The 22,500-nt window shown below is 43.9% G+C and overlaps 1 protein-coding gene across 1 annotated transcript in view; it reads right to left on the bottom strand.

The window, feature by feature from the left end:
• Positions 1-6,656: 6,656 nt before the first annotated feature.
• The window catches only part of LOC135546598 (ephrin type-A receptor 4-like), a 69,519-nt gene continuing 53,675 nt past the window's right edge, over positions 6,657-22,500 (bottom strand). The window contains exons 6-11 of the mRNA XM_064975160.1: positions 11,575-11,699; positions 11,239-11,398; positions 9,900-10,011; positions 8,710-8,768; positions 7,893-8,006; positions 6,657-6,865 (exon numbers count right to left, since the gene is read on the bottom strand). Of these exons, the coding sequence (XP_064831232.1) occupies positions 6,672-6,865; positions 7,893-8,006; positions 8,710-8,768; positions 9,900-10,011; positions 11,239-11,398; positions 11,575-11,699 (764 nt within the window). The 3' untranslated portion in view covers positions 6,657-6,671. The remainder of the gene's footprint in view (positions 6,866-7,892; positions 8,007-8,709; positions 8,769-9,899; positions 10,012-11,238; positions 11,399-11,574; positions 11,700-22,500) is intronic.

The following is a 22,500-nucleotide window of genomic DNA, read 5'->3' on the forward strand; positions in this document are numbered from 1 at the left end:
CTTGTCGGGATCCATGCGAATACCTTCAGTCGAGACGATGTAACCTAGGAATGGAACGGATTGTGCATGAAAAATGCATTTCTCCGCCTTGACAAAAAGTCCATTCTCCAGCAACCTCTGAAGCACTCGTCTGACGTGTTGAGCGTGTTCCTGGAGAGAAGAAGAAAAAAATCAGTATGTCATCCAGGTAAACATATATGAACTGATCAATCATATCTCTCAGCACGTCATTGACGAGTGCCTGGAAAACCGCTGGGGAGTTGGATAGCCCAAAAGGCATGACCAAATATTCGAAGTGCCCTCTGGGGGTGTTAAACGCGGTCTTCCATTCGTCCCCCTCCCTTATGCGAACCAAATGATATGCATTACGTAAATCCAACTTAGTGAACACGGATGCTCCCTGTAACCTTTCAAAGGCGGAGGACATCAACGGTAAGGGATAGGTATTCTTCACTGTGATGTTATTCAACCCACGGTAATCAATGCAAGGACGCAGAGATCCGTCCTTCTTCCCCACAAAGAAGAACCCCGCCCCGCTGGAGAAGAGGAAGGACGAATGAATTTAGATGCCAGAGAACCAGAGATGTATCTCTCCATAGCCTCCCTCTCAGGAACAGAAAGTGAATATAACTTGCCTTTAGGCGGAGACTCACCTGGCAATAATTCTATTGCACAGTCATAGGGACGATGCGGAGGAAGGGAAGCAGCACGGGACTTACTGAACACCTCCTTCAGGTCGAGGTATTCAACGGGCACGTTAGACAAATCCACTGCCTCCTCTAGAAACACAGAATCAGACACAGACGAACAAGCAGACACTAAACAGGACTCAAGACACTTGTTACTCCACATGGATATAGAGTTATGACCCCAGTCAACTCTGGGGTTGTGTTGGGTGAGCCAAGGGTGGCCGAGAACTAATGGTGCAAGGGGTGAGTCCATGAGTAGGAATGATAGTGTCTCAGTGTGATTGCCAGAAGTGATGAGTGTGATAGGTTCAGTGGTGTGAGAAATGTTGGGGAGTTCTTGACCATTGAGAGCGTTGACGGATATCTTGTGCGTGAGTGAGGTGATAGGGATCTGGAGTTTGTGAGCGAGCTTGAAGTCCATGAAATTACCCTCTGCTCCTGAGTCCAGTAAGGCTTGGGTGTCGTGCGTGTGGGTGGCCCATCTTAGTCTTACCGGGAGGAGAGTAGATGATGAGGTCTTCTCTGTGGTGACACCACCCGATAGTAGCCTCATGTTTACTACCGGGCCTGATCTTTTACCGGGCAGGAGTGGATAAAGTGGCCCGCTCTACCACAGTAGAGACAGAGTCCTTGGGATCTCCGCCTCTCCCTCTCTTCCCGGGAGAGGCGAGCTCTCCCCAGCTGCATGGGTTCGTGAGCGGAGGCTGAACTGGCCGTGTTCCCGACGCTGGCATGCCAGCCCTCCGTGTCGTTATACGGTCTGTTAGGGCATGCTCGGCGGCCAATACGACTCAGACGAGCGTCGACCCTCAGGGCTAGTTCCACTAGTCCATTTAAACTCCTGGGAAGGTCCAGAACATAAATCTCCTTCTGGATCCGGTCCTCCAGCCCATGCAGGAACATGTCCCACTGCGCCTCCTCGTTCCACTGACACTCAGCGGCCAGAGTGCGGAATTGGATGGAGTATTCCGATACTGAATGGTCTCCTTGGCGAAGGTCAGCGAGTAGTCTGGCCGTCTCCCTACCCGCCACGGCCCGATCGAAGACCCTTCTCATCTCCTCGGAGAGTGTCTGGAAAGAGGTGCAGCATGGGTCCTGGTTCGCCCACACCGCCGTTCCCCAGAGAGACGCTTTGCCTGATAGCAGTGTGAGTACGAATGCTACCTTAGACTGTTCACGGTTGAAGGTCCGTGGCTGCAACGAGAAATGCATGGAACATCTCGTAAGAAAGGCTCTGCAATAGTCAGGATCACCTGAATAACCCTCTGGTGTCGGTAGCCGTGGCTCTAGCTGGGAATCCGGCTCTGGCGGGGCGGGTTGAACTGCCGGTGTAGGTGGCGCAGCGGAACCCCTCAGATGTTGCAATTGTTGGGTCAGCTGGGATACCTGCGTCGAAAGGGCTTGTACTGCACGACCTGTGCTGGAGATGTTCTCCTCTTGTTGATCCATTCTCGTGATACTGCGGGAAAGGAATTCGGTCAGACTCGTTGAACTCGCTGCATCCATGGTCTGGTCAGATCGTTCTGTTACAACACAGAGGCGGATGCAAGATGCAAGCAACGATGGTTTTAATGAATGTAGTTCACAGCAGCAACATGACAGACAGACTGTACTCAGAAGGAATCCGACCCAGGAACTCGGGCGCATCTTCCGATCATAACGTGCTGAGAAAACCAGGGAGTGTGTCCAGATGAGTAGGAAGGAGCACAGCAGATAATCCACACAAGAGAAGAGCACGGACACACGACACAACCTCAGAGAAGAAACAACGATCTGACAACAAGAAACACTGGTAACAGAACATATAAAGGGAAGATAAGTGGTTCCAGCTGGCGCAGACAATCAGGCCGAGATTGGGAAACCACGCCCACACAAACACTGGAGAGAGAGAGAGAGAGAGAGAGAGAGAGAGAGAGAGAGAGACGGAGGCAGTGGATTCATGAACCGTGACAGCAACAAGGCACTAAAGTAATACTGCAACAAGGCACTAAAGTAATACTGCAACAAGGCACTAAAGTAATACTGCAACAAGGCACTAAAGTAATACTGCAACAAGGCACTAAAGTAATACTGCAACAAGGCACTAAAGTAATACTGCAACAAGGTACTAAAGTAATACTGCAACAAGGCACTACAGTAATACTGCAACAAGGCACTAAAGTAATACTGCAACAAGGTACTAAAGTAATACTGCAACAAGGCACTAAAGTAATACTGCAACAAGGTACTAAAGTAATACTGCAACAAGGCACTACAGTAATACTGCAACAAGGCACTAAAGTAATACTGCAACAAGGTACTAAAGTAATACTGCAACAAGGCACTAAAGTAATACTGCAACAAGGCACTAAAGTAATACTGCAACAAGGCACTAAAGTAATACTGCAACAAGGCACTAAAGTAATACTGCAACAAGGTACTAAAGTAATACTGCAACAAGGCACTACAGTAATACTGCAACAAGGCACTAAAGTAATACTGCAACAAGGTACTAAAGTAATACTGCAACAAGGCACTAAAGTAATACTGCAACAAGGTACTAAAGTAATACTGCAACAAGGCACTAAAGTAATACTGCAACAAGGCACTAAAGTAATACTGCAACAAGGCACTACAGTAATACTGCAACAAGGCACTAAAGTAATACTGCAACAAGGCACTAAAGTAATACTGCAACAAGGTACTAAAGTAATACTGCAACAAGGCACTAAATTAATACTGCAACAAGGTACTAAAGTAATACTGCAACAAGGCACTAAAGTAATACTGCAACAAGGTACTAAAGTAATACTGCAACAAGGCACTAAATTAATACTGCAACAAGGTACTAAATTAATACTGCAACAAGGTACTAAATTAATACTGCAACAAGGCACTAAATTAATACTGAAAAAACTGTGGCAAAGCATTTACATTTTTGTCCTGAATAGAAAATGTTTGGGGCAAATCCAATACAACACATTACTGAGTACCACTCTCCATATTTTCAAGCATAGTGGTGGCTGCATCATGTTATGGTTATACATGTAATTGTTGAGGACTGGAGAGGTTTAAGGATTAAAAAAGAAACGGAATGGATCTAAGCTCAGGCAAGACCTTAGAGGAAACCTGAATCAGTCTGATTCCACCAGACACTAGGAGTTGAATTCACCTTTCAGCAGGACAATAGCCTACAACGCAAGGCCAAATCTACACTGGAGTTGCTTACCAAGAAAACAGTGAATGTTCCTGAGTGGTTGAGTTACAGTGTTGACTTAAATCTGCTTGAAAATCTATGGTAAGACCTGAAAATGGTTGTGCAGCAATGATCAACAATCAATATGACAGAGTTTGAAGAATTTAGAAAAGAATAATGGGCAAATGTTGCACAATCTAGGTGTGGAAAGCTTTTAGAGACTTACCCAGAAACACTCACAGCGGTATTCTCTGCCAAAGGTGATTCTACAAATAATTGACTCAGGGGTGTGAGGGGTCTAAAGCTGAAGTTCTCCAACTCTGCGTTGGACTGGTCCGATTGTCAAGAGGCTGTCAGCCACGGCTCTGTGCGACGTGTGATTGGCGCTCCATGACATACAGGACTTCAGCAGCACCCCAAAGAGGATGTGGAGTTCAACTTGAGAGGGGAGCCCCTTTGTCAACCATCTTTGCTCTGTTTTGTTGTCCCCTGCTGCCCCCGGGCTGCCACTGATTGACAACTCACCAAACAAGTCCGAGAAGCGTCTGACCTACGACCCTCAGCTCGCCCCTTCTCAGCCCTGCCCTCTTCCTCCCAGCCTATTTGCATGCTAATGTCTTGTTTACAGAATACGTCCTGCTGCCTTTGGTAATGAACTCTGGGCAGGGGCCACGCCAATAAGCCGATTATCACCTGTCCAAAAAACTGTCCAGGGATGGTAGAGGACAACGTATAAGAGAATGTTTGGATAACAATGAGGTAACGTTAGGAGAACGTTATTATAGAGAGCTGAGGCTGGTGGGAGAACACAAAGAGGCCAGCCACTAACACTCACTGGAGCGTTCTTTCTTTCCTTATTTTTTTATAAAAGGGTTCTTTCTAATTTAGCAGCGCTTACATTATGTAAAATGTGGGAATTTAAATGCGTCACTTCCTAAAGGAAAGCTGGGAAGGAGCAAAGTGTTAACAACTCACGATGGACAGTGTTTAATTATGTCAGAGTGACGCTGAGAAAAAAATCAATAAATGGCCAAGATGACAGGCTATACTGCCTCAGCTCTGAGTCTCTGATGTTAGCCTATTTATGTATTTAGTGCGTATTTAGACTTCATCAATAATGAATAAGACTTAATTGGCCTCTTGGACAGGCAGTGCTGCCGTACTGAGGCGAGATAGAAGTCCCTTTTAACTAAATCGGAATAGGGAGGGAATTCAAATAATGGATTCTTAATAGATTCCACCGACACACTCAAGTGTGAAGGACTAATTGCTGAGAAACGGCGTCAAGCTTTTTGTCATGACAAAGACGGGAGGAATGGGAGAGGGAAGGAGATGGATATTGGATGCAGTCCTCCTCGCTTAAACTTTCTCTCTTTTTAAGTCTGTTTCTGGTTCCAGTCCAGTCTCTCTTCATCTTCTCTGTGTCTGTTTGTCTTTCAGCCTCCCCTATGCTTTCTCAATCGTTCTACCTGTGGTCACGACAAGATGTTTAGGGTTGAGGGTGTGAATTTTTTGTGTCTGCTGATGCGTATTTTGCATCACTCTGCTCATACAGGAGTTGTAAAGAGCTATTAATGATTTTAGTAATGATTTTTTAGTAATTATTTTGGGGGGGGGTGATTTATCAGGGGGTGCTGCAACACCCACAGCTATGGTTCTAACCCCCACTATACCCCTCTCCTGCGCTCTCCTCTCTCCTAATCTTACAACCTCTCACATGTGTTATCCTCCTCTATATCTCATCCTCTCTCTTCTGCTCATCTCCTATTTCTATCCTTCATTTATCTCTGATTCCCTTCTTTCCTCCCTATCCCTGCCTTTCTCTTTCTCCCACTCCCCCCCCCTCTCTTCTCAATTCAATGAAATTCTGTCTCTCCGTTGAGAGGTCTGATGTGTGACAAGTGATCAGGCCTGTAGTGAGTATGGTTGTGTCATGGCAGGCTGTGCAGGCTGAATGGCTGACTGGGATTGGTCTTATCTCCTAGAGAGGAGGACAGATGTGGCAGTATGTCCATCTAACCAGCCAACAGCCAAGATAACTGGGACTCTGAGGTAACACTCACACACACATGTACCTAATCAAAGGTGAACAGACACACATTCATAGTAAAAGGCAATACATAAAACGCTAAACCAGTATGTCATCAATGCAAACTCTCATGCTCAAACATGCACACAATGCACTACGAGTTGAACACACAACTAGTTTCCCAAACGTACACCCCCCCTCCCCCAACACACACTCTAAACAACAGCGTCTGGTATGGTTTCAGTACAGGGTCTGTCCGGCAGATAGGATATCACTCTCTAACCCCAAACACATTTACAGCTGACACTATGATTAATGAGTTAGCTACAGCGCAGGACACATTAACCCTGTAGCCGACCTGGACCAGACCTGTTCCATCTGGACTCCAACCACCAGGGGATTCCCAGGATGGGCTCCGTGTCCGGACCCACACCACTCCTCGCCCCTACCCAAGGCCCTCTGGGTAACCAGGCTTGGATGTGAATGACCCCCCCCCCCCCTCCGCCCTTGCTATCTCCAAACTCACCCACAACCACAGACGTGGTGTGTAATGATTTACGTCTTTATCTGAGCTTGTCCCATTCAGGATTATTTAATCACCTCATAGTTTATGTTTTCCATAGGTGAAATATAGAGTATATGATTGGTTCTCTATATTATAAGCTTCACAATACTTTGATTTACTCATGTATTTACATTTACTCACATTTATTTAAATTGTGCATTTTAAATCATTTGAAATTATTGTAATTTAGCTAAATACTCTCCAATCAGGAGCCTACTTACACTTGGTGACCACTCCCTCCAGGTGAATGATGTTCGGATGGTCAAATTGGCCCATGATGCTGGCCTCAGACAGGAAGTCCCGCCTCTGCTTGTCTGTGTATCCCGCCTTCAGGGTCTTAATGGCGACACAGATCTCCCTCTTTCCTGGCATCTTCAGACGACCACTGCACACCTCCCCAAACTCACCTGGAAGACACACATACACAATCCTTATTATAAAACACACACACACCTCCCCAAACTCACCTGGAAGACACACATACACAATCCTTATTATAAAACACACACACACCTCCCCAAACTCACCTGGAAGACACACATACACAATCCTTATTATAAAACACACACACCTCCCCAAACTCACCTGGAAGACACACATACACAATCCTTATTATAAAACACACACACCTCCCCAAACTCACCTGGAAGACACACATACACAATCCTTATTATAAAACACACACACACCTCCCCAAACTCACCTGGAAGACACACATACACAATCCTTATTATAAAACACACACACACCTCCCCAAACTCACCTGGAAGACACACATACACAATCCTTATTATAAAACACACACACACCTCCCCAAACTCACCTGGAAGACACACATACACAATCCTTATTATAAAACACACACACCTCCCCAAACTCACCTGGAAGACACACATACACAATCCTTATTATAAAACACACACACCCCCAAACTCACCTGGAAGACACACATACACAATCCTTATTATAAAACACACACACACCTCCCCAAACTCACCTGGAAGACACACATACACAATCCTTATTATAAAACACACACACACCTTATTATAAAACACACACACACCTTATCAAACTCACAGACAAAATACATACCCATACATTTTCACATGTTCAACATGGTGAAGAAAGACCTAATAACAGGTACCACACACTTATTTTTAGTGGAAGGAGAGAAGGGAACAGGTGGTGGTGGGAAAGGGGGCTGTACTTGAATCATTGATTGACCCCTCTGATCCCCAATCCCTCCTTCTCAGTTGAGCAGAAAGAGAGCAAGAGAGAGGAAATTGCTATTGATTATTTTCTATTATTGGTCACCAGCTAACTTTTTTTTTTTTTCTATTGACCCAATGAGTCTGGCCAAATATTACCAGTCTGACAGAACGGTCATGTTGACATAGTAAACGTATAGCCAATAATAAGTCTAGTCCGTACCGATGCCAATGACTTTCTCAATCTTGATACAGGAAACGTCGATCTCCTTGGCAAACTCTCGGACAGCCTGGTTGGGGTCCTCGTAGGTGAAGGGGTCTATGTATATCCTCACTCCTGAGAGAAAGGAGGAGGGAAACAGGACGTTGAATGCATTCTGACCAGCAGAGCTCCATCTGTTCCTCATTTTCCCCACGATGTGGGCTATACTGCCATGCTCTCTTCTCATTGATCCTTTAATTCCTCAACTTCTACATTGAAACATCCAATGTCTCTGTTAGATTGGTGTAATAACTCTTTAAAAAAATGATATGAATGTATTTATCTTCTCAATAGGTTCTCACTGGAAAACACTGTTAGAAATATGACATTACTTTCGGAATATACATTTAATTCACACTTTTTTACAAACATACTTTTTTATTACTCTATTAACCAATGTAATACTTTTTTATTACTCTATTAACCAATGTAATACTTTTTATTACTCTATTAACCAATGTAATACTTTTTTATTACTCTATTAACCAATGTAATACTTTTTATTACTCTATTAACCAATGTAATACTTTTTTATTACTCTATTAACCAATGTAATACTTTTTTATTACTCTATTAACCAATGTAATACTTTTTATTACTCTATTAACCAATGTAATACTTTTTATTACTCTATTAACCAATGTAATACTTTTTATTACTCTATTAACCAATGTAATACTTTTTTCAGCGGCTCTTCTGGCAACGATTAAATAATGAATGGTGCTGCTCATCAGTGAACGTTGATATTAGCGTAGGATGAGTACAGTGAGTGGTCTACCTTGGTGTAGGTGTTTCTCTTCATCAGCATCCTGCTTGGCCTTACTGTACTTACTCCTTCTGGGGAGAAAAACAACATGGCCGACGTGGTTAGCTTGGTTCAGCAGCACAGAGCTAGTCCATGGTGTTATTATTCACTGGCTGTTTAAGACCACCAGATGGGCAGGGCAATGTTGCACTAATGACTTTAAAACATGACAATGTGCCTCTCTGTCATTTTAATGACTGTTAAACAGCTCTGTGAGCCACACTGAGCACTGCCCACCCACTCCTCCCGCACAGAATGGTCAAGACCCAATGACAGACAGTTACCGTCAATTAATATGAATCAAAGATGCCCACCTGCTTGGCTGGGAGAGCCGCAATCACACACACATGCACGCACACACACACAAACATCCCCCTCTCCATCGCCCACACACTCTCATACATATAGAAGTGCGCAATCACACAGGAGTGCACACACACACACACACACACACACAGGCCAGTAAAAGAGCGTGGTTAAAGCGTGAAGAGAGAGACCCCATCTGCATGTAATCCCATCTGTGTGTCACTGCTTGTCCTGCTCTACTGCTCGCTGGTTACCACCCTCTGATTGGGTCCCCACAAATCCACCTGCTCTCTCTGTGTCCGTCTGTCTGTCTGTCTGTCTGTCTGTCTGTCTGTCTGTCTCTCTGTCTGTCTATCTGTCTGTCTCTCTGTCTGTCTCTCTGTCTGTCTCTCTGTCTGTCTCTGTCCGTCCGTCAGTCCGTCCGTCAGTATCTCCCCCTCTACCTCTCCTCCTCTCCCCCACTCCCTCTCCTTCTCTCCCTCTTTCCCTCGCTCTCTCTCCACAGGTCACAGTAACTAACTCCCGCCCCGTATTATAGCCACAGTGAGATATAGAGGGATAGAGATGGAGGGAGGAGAGGGGGAGAGAGGAAAGAGGCGATGGAGTGGGAGAAGAAGAGCGAGGGTCGCTGATTACATCTCTTCAGCTGTCACACCGTCAATCATGGGGCTGTGTGTGTGTGTTTGTGTGTGTGTGTGTGTGCACTTATCGCCAACGTGTGACAGACACTTTTTCCAGCCTGACTATGCAGCTGCCAAGCAAGACATTCTCATCACGACGGCAAGATGGAAAGAAAGAAAACAGAGAGGGAGAGAGGGAGAAAGGGAGAGAGAGGTGGGGGGGGGTGAGAGTCTCACCTCCTGCTGATGACGAAGGCACTGATGAGGATGAGGAGGAGAACAACACTGCCCACCACAGATACCAGCAACACTGTGGAGTTAGTCCCATCTCCGATGATAGGAGCTGGAACTGAATATGGGAGGGAGGGAGGGGAGGGAGGGAGGGAGGGAGGGAGGGAGGGAGGGAGGGGGAGGGAGGGAGGGAGGGAGGGAGGGAGGGAGGGAGGGAGGGAGGGAGGGAGGGAGGGAGGGAGGGAGGGAGGGAGGGAGGTGAAAGAAGAGGAGAAGACAGGGGAGTGAAAATTGAGAGGAATACAAATGCAGTGAGAAAGAGAGAGAGAAAAGGAGAGGTAGAGAAAGAGTGGGTGGACAGAGACAGAGTAAAGTCAATATCATTCAGTCTGATCAGGTCCAGAGACGTAACCCTACAGTACATGTTCCCCTCTCCCTTCCTCTCTCCCTCTGTGTGTGGCCCAGAGTATTGTACCTGTTCCGTATCCTCCACTGAGACACAATGCAGTACCATTCCACTGAGCAAAGAGCTGTGTGCTTCAGCGTGTTATTGCCATGGGCCTCTATGTTAATCTCTATGTCACCACAGACACCTCTTCTTAGAGGGATCCCAGTGTTTCACTACAGGACAGAACAGAGTCATCCTGCCTAAACTATGTCTATCTCTATGTCACCACACAGACACCTCTTCTTAGAGGGATCCCAGTGTTTCACTACAGGACAGAACAGAGTCATCCTGCCTACACCATGTCTATCTCTATGTCACCACACAGACACCTCTTCTTAGAGGGATCCCAATGTTTCACTACAGGACAGAACAGAGTCATCCTGCCTACACTATGTCTATCTCTATGTCACCACACATACACCTCTTCTTAGAGGGATCCCAGTGTTTCACTACAGGACAGAACAGAGTCATCCTGCCTACACTATGTCTATCTCTATGTCACCACACAGACACCTCTTCTTAGAGGGATCCCAGTGTTTCACTACAGGACAGAACAGAGTCATCCTGCCTACACTATGTCTATCTCTATGTCACCACAAAGACACCTCTTCTTAGAGGGATCCCAGTGTTTCACTACAGGACAGAACAGAGTCATCCTGCCTACACTATGTCTATCTCTATGTCACCACAAAGACACCTCTTCTTAGAGGGATCCCAATGTTTCACTACAGGACAGAACAGAGTCAACCTGCCTACACTATGTCTATCTCATTCATGTTCCGAGATCTTAGAAGCTGTGAGAAAGATGTAAGTGGGTAGCGAGTGTCACTTCCTCTGTGTCACTGTGACATCATCACAGTGATTTGTTGGATGCTGTCTAGTCAGTGCTCCACTCACCGGAGTTGGTCATGAACTCGAAGGGAGCGCTGAACTCTCCATAGCCGGCGGCGGTGCGAGCGCGCACGTGGAACACGTAGGAAGTCAGAGGGGTCAGGCCTTTGATGTCAGTGTTCCTAGATGACGTCTTGATGATGCGATAACTCCTCTCATTCTGGTCCTGAAGGACAGAGAAAATAGTTAGGGTTGTTTTCCTGGCATGTCACAGGTTCTTACTTCAGCTTCACCTTTTCACTCTTAATAAAAATGGACAATTCTCAACCTGTCAGGTTCAATGTTATTTTGAAGCATGGGAGAAAGAGCTGCATTTCCCAGAGAACTGCCTTCCCACCTCACCTTCTCGTAGTATTTGACTTCGTACTCCAGGATGACCCCGTTGGCTTTCTCAGGCTGCTGCCAGGCCAGGGAGATGGTGTGTCTGGTGATGTCCTTGGCCTGGATGGAGTTGACGGGAGACGGGGCTAGGGAGAAAAAGAATAGAAAAAAAGAGAGATTTTAGCATTGACCTTTCCTGTCTTGTTGTTTTGACCATCTGAGCCACTATATCTGCTTCTTTCCTATTGCTCTTTCTGAGAAAGTCAAGCACCAGACCATGCCATGAGGCAATCAACTCTGTCAGTCTGTCAGCTTGGTTCCCAGTCAAAGAGCTTAGGCACTGTACGGATAAATGACTACGGCTACAGCATTACAGCTAAGGAGTCCAATGGTCCAATGGTGAGGCGCTACTGCTAGCCAGGCGGTTTGAAAACATCAAAACAACCCATCCCAATGGCTTCTCCACATAGCAGATGCTCCAAGCTAAGCTATCTCACTTCCTGTCCCACCAATTCTTCAGTCACCCTGTGAAACCACTCCATTGCTGTGACATCTCCCCTGCTGTTTCCCTGTTTTGTTTACCTTTATTCAACTCGACAAGTCAGTTAAGAACAAATGCTTATTTACAGCGACGGCCTAGGAACAGTGGGTTAACTGCCTTGTTCAGGGGCAGAACAACAGATTTTTACCTTGTCAGCTCAGGGATTCAATCTTGCAACCTTTGGGTTACTAGTCCAACGCTCTAACCACTAGGCCACCTGCCGCCCGTCTTCAATGGAGCCGATCAATAGTTTTTATTAAACGTAGACAGAGATCATTATCTCAGGGCCGTTCTACAGCAGCACATGATGAGACAGTGTTTCAACCAGCTGCTCTTTGTCTGTGTTACCACTTCTAAATGTGAAGGTTAAAACACAGATAACAGCTCACACACACTCCCTCCCCACTCGCTCCAAATATCAAACCTCTTTTTCAGAGACTGACAACACACATTGGGTCAGAGACAGGCACAGACAACACTACAAAGACACATCATCCATATGGATATCATTGTCTGTATAAAAAAACATCCACTTACTGATAGAAAAGGACTGACAAATGCGGAGGCTACAAAAACACCAGCACACACTCAAGGACAGAGAAATACAATTATAGACAGAGGATCACACAGATAAACAGTCAGGTAGGCAGAGTACACACACACACACACATACACACACACACACACACACAGAGAGAGAGAGACAGGTAGGGAGAGTACACACACACACACACACACACACACACACACACACACACACACAGAGAGAGAGAGACAGGTAGGGAGAGTACACACACACACACACACACACACAGAGAGAGAGACAGATAGGGAGAGTACACACACACACACACACACACACACACACACACACACACACACACACACACACACACACACACAGAGTACACACACACACACAGGGAGACACACACACACACACACACACACACACACACACACACACACACACACAGTCAGGTAGGGAGAGTACACACACACACACACACACACACTGTCAGGTAGCAGGTAGGGAGAGTACACACACACAAGTTGAAAAATGTAGGCGCACACAAAGACATTTAGGAGCACAAGGAAGAAATGTGAGCTATTAAAGCTAGAATCCTTCCTTTTTCTAGGCGCACTGGTGCTCCTAAATAAAAATTCCAGGTCACAGAGAAAAATGTTTATGCAAGTAATATGTTGGCATTGTAGAACCCTGCAGGGAGAAACACACATCCTTCCAGACCCTTCCTGCCTCTCACCTCCTCAGTGGCCTCCAATTAAATCCCTGGTAAAGCTTCCATACCCAATAACCCTTCCCTCATATACACTACACACATTACGCACACAGACCCAGTCACACACGGACCCAGTCACACACGGACCCAGTCACACACAGACCCAGTCACACACAGACCCAGTCACACACGGACCCAGTCACACACGGACCCAGTCATACACAGACCCAGTCACACACGGACCCAGTCACACACGGACCCAGTCACACACGGACCCAGTCATACACAGACCCAGTCACACACAGACCCAGTCACACACGGACCCAGTCACACACGGACCCAGTCATACACAGACCCAGTCACACACAGACCCAGTCACACACGGACCCAGTCATACACGGACCCAGTCACACACGGACCCAGTCATACACGGACCCAGTCACACACGGACCCAGTCACACACGGACCCAGTCACACACGGACCCAGTCACACACGGACCCAGTCACACACAGACCCAGTCACACACAGACCCAGTCACACACAGACCCAGTCACACACGGACCCAGTCATACACAGACCCAGTCACACACAGACCCAGTCACACACGGACCCAGTCATACACAGACCCAGTCACACACAGACCCAGTCACACACGGACCCAGTCACACACGGACCCAGTCACACACGGACCCAGTCACACACGGACCCAGTCATACACAGACCCAGTCACACACAGACCCAGTCACACACGGACCCAGTCACACACGGACCCAGTCACACACGGACCCAGTCACACACGGACCCAGTCACACACAGACCCAGTCACACACGGACCCAGTCACACACAGACCCAGTCACACACACAGACCCAGTCACACAGACTAGTCTGAATCTCCACCATAGGCTAACTTATATTATCTTTACATCACTAAGCTGAAGCACAAAGGCAGGAAAAACGTTGTTGATGTTTCGGTAGTCTACATTCTGCCGTTTACAGTAAAGTCAGCTAGAGTAGGTCTACTGTAGAGGTGAATCTCTGACCCGTGACTCTGGCTACTGTAACCTTGCTATCCTACACATTCTACCTGCTGCTGCCTTTTAAACAATTACACTGCTGTGATTAATGAGGCAACCCCCATCCTCGATTATGATTGAATTATCTGTGATGTTATATACATTCTATTGCCCTGACCAGTCCAGGAGTTACTGTCCCGGGAGGCTTCACGCTAACGCTAACACAACAAGGCTTTTAGAGAGGGATTGAGTTCAACCAGGCCTGGAATCCAAGCACCACCGATGGGTTTGGTTTCAGTGGTGGGGGCGGTGGGGATTGGAGGGGGGCGATGGGTCTGGGACGTGGAAGGGGGGGTGTACAGACAGCTCTCGGAGTGAGTGGAGGTAAATAGATTTCCCTGGGTTGTGTCATCCTGTCGGTCAGGCTAAAGTGTTGCGTCTCTGTTAAACAATTAGAACTGTGCCCATTTGCAACCCTCAGATCAATCTTACTGGAGGGCGCCTGGCAGCCAGACCCACTTTGAAGGGCCCCCCGGGGGTGGCCAGGGATGCTCCCGACCAGGAAGAAACCCAAAGGGTCAGCCGGCCCATTCCCCTTAGGTAATCCACACATCCATCTTTTCTCCAACGATGACAGATATGGAGATTTAATCATGTTCTGGACCTCTCCTTGCTTTTTCCAGGGCTAATGTGAAGTTAAAGATGAGTGATTCTGTGAGTGGTTCCTTCTGAGGCTCCATATAGAGGAGGTGGGGGTTACAATGGATGGACACACCCTGTACTATCAATCAGGGACAAGTTTAAGAGGAGATAAAACACACACACATTCATGCACGGGAGCACACACACAAAAACCCACACACATAAGACACATGTAAGCCTACACTCACATACGTTGAGACTCTATCACACGCCAAACACACGGCCAGGATCAAGCTAAGACAGGCGAAGCAGGAGATTAGAGATGTAACAACAGGGCTAGATTGGAGAATAACAGTGTAAACTAGCTGCCTGACCGGCACCTCTGTAGACAGACCTGAATGTGGGGCAGATCTGTAATGTCTTACCACCTCCTGAAAGCGTGGGCTAAAATGCTCCTGGAATACTAAGTGGAACAGCAATGAATATTCAGATCTCATTTCTCAATAATGTGCTCCAAAAACTCTTTCACAGCTCGCCCGCCGCAACACTCACACACACCCAAGCATGCATGCACGTGGGCGGGTACACACACACACACACACAAAGTCATTATACCAACAGACAGATGTAAACACACATACTAACATTATCTCTCACAGACAGTGGAGAAACTCAATGTCACACAGCAGCCCATGCATATATTAGCTAGCAGAGACACATTAGTTGGGAACGAGCAACACAGACAAACTGAGATTAGTTGAACGTTTGCTCCCTGGATGGATGGAAATGTCTTTGTGGGTAAGTTTGTTGAGCTAGCTACTTTTTGAGCTACTTTCTGAGTCTGTATGTCACAGTGAGAAAGAGTTGGACTCTGTGAGTAAGTTACACTCTTGAGTGAGTTAGTTTGTCAAACAGAGAGCGAGAAAGAGAATGAGTCTTTGTGAGCATGTTCGTTCTGAGGTATTCAGGTAACTGGACCAGCTGTGGTCAGACTGTGTTGTTGGGAGAATATGTGGTGGATTATGATTTGCCATTAAAGAAACAAAGGCTGTAGAGAACATGTGGTCACTGTATTCGAGTCTGGTGACCAGAATGGAATCACTTGATTTGCTGCCACAAAGCAAAAAACTGTGGGGAGTCGTTTTTCAGGGAGTCGAGAAAACTTCATACGAGATCCCCAATAAAAGGTTTTCCACCCACGTCCCTGTTTTCGCATGCATGTCCGATTCAGTATAGGGATGGAAACAATGACACACACTTGCATGGCATGCACTAACTCACTACCTACACATTACACACACCAAGGATCACGTTGAGACATACACACACAAATACACACACAAGATGTAGACCAAAGATTCTGGATCTCACAGACTTTAAAAACATTCATTTACCGCCTGGGGTCAGCACAAAGCTGGACATCCTCCCAAAACCCTGACCGCCACCCCTCAACCCCACACACACCCCTTTCTTCACCCAGAGGGGTGAGGGATTACAGCGCATATGATTTACCAGGGGGATTGTTCATGGTGAAAGTAGGAATCTCTCCTTCCCTCTGCAATCTTCCTACAGAAACCTCAGCCTTGATCAAGGGCAATGGCCCAAGTGGCTTTTCACAGAGAATATTATAACAGATCTATCATAACACATTATCATAATACATCTATCATAACACATCTATCATAACACATTATCATAATACATCTATTATAACACATCTATGCTAATACCATAACACATCTATCATAATATCATAACACATTATCATAACATATCTATCATAATACATCTATCATAACACATCTATCATAACACATCTATCATAATACATCTATCATAACACATCTATCATAATACATCTATCATAATACATCTATCATAACACATCTATCATAACACATCTATCATAATACATCTATCATAACACATCTATCATAATACATCTATCATAATACATCTATCATAATACATCTATCATAACACATCTATCATAATATATCTATCATAATAAATCTATCATAACACATCTATCATAATACATCTACCATAACACATCTATCATAATACATCTATCATAACACATCTATCAGAACACATCTATCATAATATCATAACACATCTATCATAACACATCTATCATAACACATCTATCATAACACATCTATCATAATACATCTATCATAACATATCTATCATAATACATCTATCATAACACATCTATCATAACACATCTATCATAATACATCTATCATAATACATCTATCATAACACATCTATCATAACACATCTATCATAATACATCTATCATAATACATCTATCATAATACATCTATCATAACACATCTATCATAACACATCTATCATAATACATCTATCATAATACATCTATCATAACACATCTATCAGAACACATCTATCATAATATCATAACACATCTATCATAACACATCTATCATAACACATCTATCATAATACATCTATCATAACATATCTATCATAATACATCTATCATAACACATCTATCAGAACACATCTATCATAATACATCTATCATAATACATCTATCATAACACATCTATCATAATATCATAACACATCTATCATAACACATCTATAATAACACATATATCATAATACATCTATCATAACATATCTATCATAATACATCTATCATAACACATCTATCATAATACATCTATCATAACACATCTATCATAATACATCTATCATAGTATCGCAATACATCTATCATAATACATCTATCATAATACATCTATCATAACACATCTATCATAATACATCTATCATAATACATCTATCATAACACATCTATCATAATACATCTATCATAATATCATAATACATATATCATAACACATCTAGCATAACACATCTATCATAATACATCTATCATAATACATCTATCATAACACATCTATCATAATACATCTATCATAATACATCTATCATAACACATCTATCATAATATCATAACACATCTATCATAACACATCTATCATAATACATCTATCATAATACATCTATCATAACACATCTATGATAATACATCTATCATAATACATCTATCATAACACATCTATCATAATACATCTATCATAATACATCTATCATAATACATCTATCATAACACATCTATCATAACACATCTATCATAACATATCTATCATAATACATCTATCATAACACATCTATCATAACACATCTATCATAACACATCTATCATAACATATCTATCTTAATATCTTAACACATTTATCAAAATACATCTATCATAACACATCTATCATAAAATATCTATCATAACACATCTATCATAATACATCTATCATAACACATCTATCATAATACATCTATCATAACACATCTATCATAACACATCTATCATAACACATCTATCATAACATATCTATCTTAATATCTTAACGCATCTATCATAATACATCTATCATAACACATCTATCATAACACATCTATCATAACACATCTATCATAATACATCTATCATAATACATCTATCATAACACATCTATCATAACACATCTATCATAACACATCTATCATAACACATCTATCATAACACATCTATCATAACACATCTATCATAATACATCTATCATAATATCATAACACATCTAGCATAACACATCTATCATAATACATCTATCATAACACATCTATCATAATACATCTATCATAATACATCTATCATAATATCATAACACATCTATCATAACACATCTATCATAATACATCTATCATAATACATCTATCATAATACATCTATCATAACACATCTATGATAATACATCTATCAAAATACATCTATCATAACACATCTATCATAATACATCTATCATAATACATCTATCATAATACATCTATCATAACACATCTATCATAACATATCTATCATAATATCATAACACATCTATCATAACACATCTATCATAACACATAACATCATAACACATCTATCATAACACATCTATCATAACATATCTATCATAATACATCTATCATAACACATCTATCATAACACATCTATCATAATACATCTATCATAACACATCTATCATAACACATCTATCATAACATATCTATCTTAATATCTTAACACATTTATCATAATACATCTATCATAACACATCTATCATAAAATATCTATCATAACACATCTATCATAATACATCTATCATAACACATCTATCATAATACATCTATCATAATACATCTATCATAACACATCTATCATAATACATCTATCATAATACATCTATCATAATACATCTATCATAATACATCTATCATAATACATCTATCATAACACATCTATCATAATACATCTATCATAATACATCTATCATAATACATCTATCATAACACATCTCGCATAATATCGTAATATAGAGATGATATAGAGGTGTGTGATATAGAGAGAGGGACAGCCACAGATGACTGTCTGGATGGGGTGATATAGAGAGAGGGACAGCCACAGATGACTGTCTGGATGGGGTGATATAGAGATAGGGTCAGCCACAGATGACTGTCTGGATAGGGGTGATATAGAGGGACAGCCACAGATAACTGTCTGGATGGGGGTGATATAGAGGGACAGCCACAGATAACTGTCTGGATGGGGGTGATATATAGAGATAGGGTCAGCCACAGATGACTGTCTGGATGGGGGTGATATAGAGAGACAGCCACAGATGACTGTCTGGATGGGGGTGATATAGAGGGACAGCCACAGATAACTGTCTGGATGGGGGTGATATATAGAGATAGGGTCAGCCACAGATGACTGTCTGGATGGGGGTGATATATAGAGAGGGACAGCCCCAGATGACTGTATGGATGGGGTGATATATAGAGAGGGTCAGTCACAGATGACTGTCTGGATGGGGGTGATATATAGAGAGGGTCAGTCACAGATGACTGTCTGGATGGGGGTGATATATAGAGAGGGTCAGCCACAGATGACTATCTGGATGGGGGTGATATATAGAGAGGGTCGGTCACAGATGACTGTCTGGATGGGGGTGATATATAGAGAGGGTCGGTCACAGATGACTATCTGGATGGGGTGATATAGAGAGAGTTTCAGCCACAGATGACTGTCTGGATGGGGGTGATATAGAGAGAGTTTCAGCCACCGATGACTGTCTGGATGGGGGTGATATAGAGAGAGTTTCAGCCACAGATGACTGTCTGGATGGGGGTGATATATAGAGAGGGACAGTCACAGATGACTGTCTGGATGGGGGTGATATATAGAGAGGGACAGTCACAGATGACTGTCTGGATGGGGGTGATATAGAGAGAGTTTCAGCCACCGATGACTGTCTGGATGGGGGTGATATAGAGAGAGTTTCAGCCACAGATGACTGTCTGGATGGGGGTGATATATAGAGAGGGACAGTCACAGATGACTGTCTGGATGGGGGTGATATATAGAGAGGGTCGGTCACAGATGACTGTCTGGATGGGGGTGATATATAGAGAGGGACAGTCACAGATGACTGTCTGGATGGGGGTGATATAGAGAGAGTTTCAGCCACCGATGACTGTCTGGATGGGGTGATATATAGAGAGGGACAGTCACAGATGACTGTCTGGATGGGGTGATATAGAGAGAGGGACAGTCACAGATGACTGTCTGGATGGGGGTGATATAGAGAGAGTTTCAGCCACCGATGACTGTCTGGATGGGGTGATATATAGAGAGGGACAGTCACAGATGACTGTCTGGATGGGGGTGATATAGAGAGAGTTTCAGCCACCGATGACTGTCTGGATGGGGGTGACATAGAGAGAGGGTCAGCCACAGATGACTGTCTGGATGGGGTGATATAGAGAGAGGGTCAGCCACAGATGACTGTCTGGATGGGGTGATATAGAGAGAGGGTCAGTCACAGATAACTGTCTGGATGGGGTGATATAGAGAGAGTTTCAGCCACCGATGACTGTCTGGATGGGGGTGACATAGAGAGAGGGTCAGCCACAGATGACTGTCTGGATGGGGTGATATAGAGAGAGTTTCAGCCACCGATGACTGTCTGGATTACAGGGGATGAAACTAGATTTCTGAAAACTGCTACTGAGTATTAGGGGAGAAATCCAATCACTCTGGTGCCTTTCTCTTCAATCCACACACACACTTTTTCAGACAGGAATTCTCTGACTAAAATACACACACATGCACAGGCATTCTCTAACTAAAACACACACACACATGCACACATTCTACACAACACACAAAAGAACCTGCACACGCAGACATTTTTGCCTCACGCGCATGCACACACACTCACAATGTCTTCAGCTATGGAGGGCCAACTTAATTTAAGTATTAGTGAATGGAGAACAGTTGTGAGACATGATTTATTGACGAGCCAAAGGCAACATAATTATTATATCTCACTATTTCCAGTAAGATGATCACACCAGAGCTACACACAGGGATATTAATCTGTGTGTGTACATGTGTGTGTATGTACTGTGTGTGTGTGTGTGTGTGTGCATGAGAGAGAAAGAGAGAGAAAGAGAGAGTGAGAGAGAGTGAGTAAGAGAGAGAGAACGAGAGAGAGAAAGAGAGAGCGAGAGAGAGAGTGAGAGAGAGTGAGTGAGAGAGTGAAAAAGAGAGAGCGAGAGAGAGAGTGAGAGAGAGTGAGTGAGAGAGTGAAAAAGAGAGAGCGAGAGAGAGAGTGAGAGAGAGTGAGTGAGAGAGTGAAAAAGAGAGAGCGAGAGAGAGAGAGAGAGAGAGAGTGAGAAAGAGAGAGAGAGCACAAGAGAGAGAATCAGCCTAACTAACACAACTCTGACATAGGTTTGGCTCGCAGGACAACTGGTTTCACAGCAGCTCTAGATCCATTAATCTCCCCTTTCTCCCCAGACCAGATTAATCAAGCCATCATAAATAGCCAGTCTGAATCCCCCAGTCACTGTCCTAACCAGAAAGAGATATTCTCTTTTCCCAGGGATGGAAATCAGTGATAAAATCAACAAGACAAAAAGGCACTTAACCCGCCACCCAAACCACAGCAGTAAAACCAGAGGTAAGAATCATCTTTCACAGGGGGAAGGGAAGGTCACAGCCATAAAACACATTTGCACAACAACTGGAGAAAAAATGGCCGAAGGACAAAACAATAGGGGCCTTTTAGCGCACCACCAGGCAGAGACAGAGAGCTCTACTGTGGTTGTAGAGGGCCAGGCATGGTATTAATGATCCCACTCCAATGGAACAACACACACACACAGGCAAGGACACAGACACTCACAAACAGCCCTACCCAACAGACCGCAACAACTTCATTAAGTCTAACCAAATCAATACAATTAATTAGAATGGAAATGTTGTCTGACTCCCCATTCACTTTAAAAGAAAAGAAAAAGGCACAGATAATCAAACATTCAAAGTGCATCTCAGCCTTTACCACGATAACACAACCAACAACAACAGTCTCCAGCATCTCTCTCTCCCCACC

This window comes from Oncorhynchus masou, chromosome 9 (genome assembly GCF_036934945.1).
Source record: "Oncorhynchus masou masou isolate Uvic2021 chromosome 9, UVic_Omas_1.1, whole genome shotgun sequence".
Lineage (NCBI taxonomy): Eukaryota > Metazoa > Chordata > Actinopteri > Salmoniformes > Salmonidae > Oncorhynchus > Oncorhynchus masou.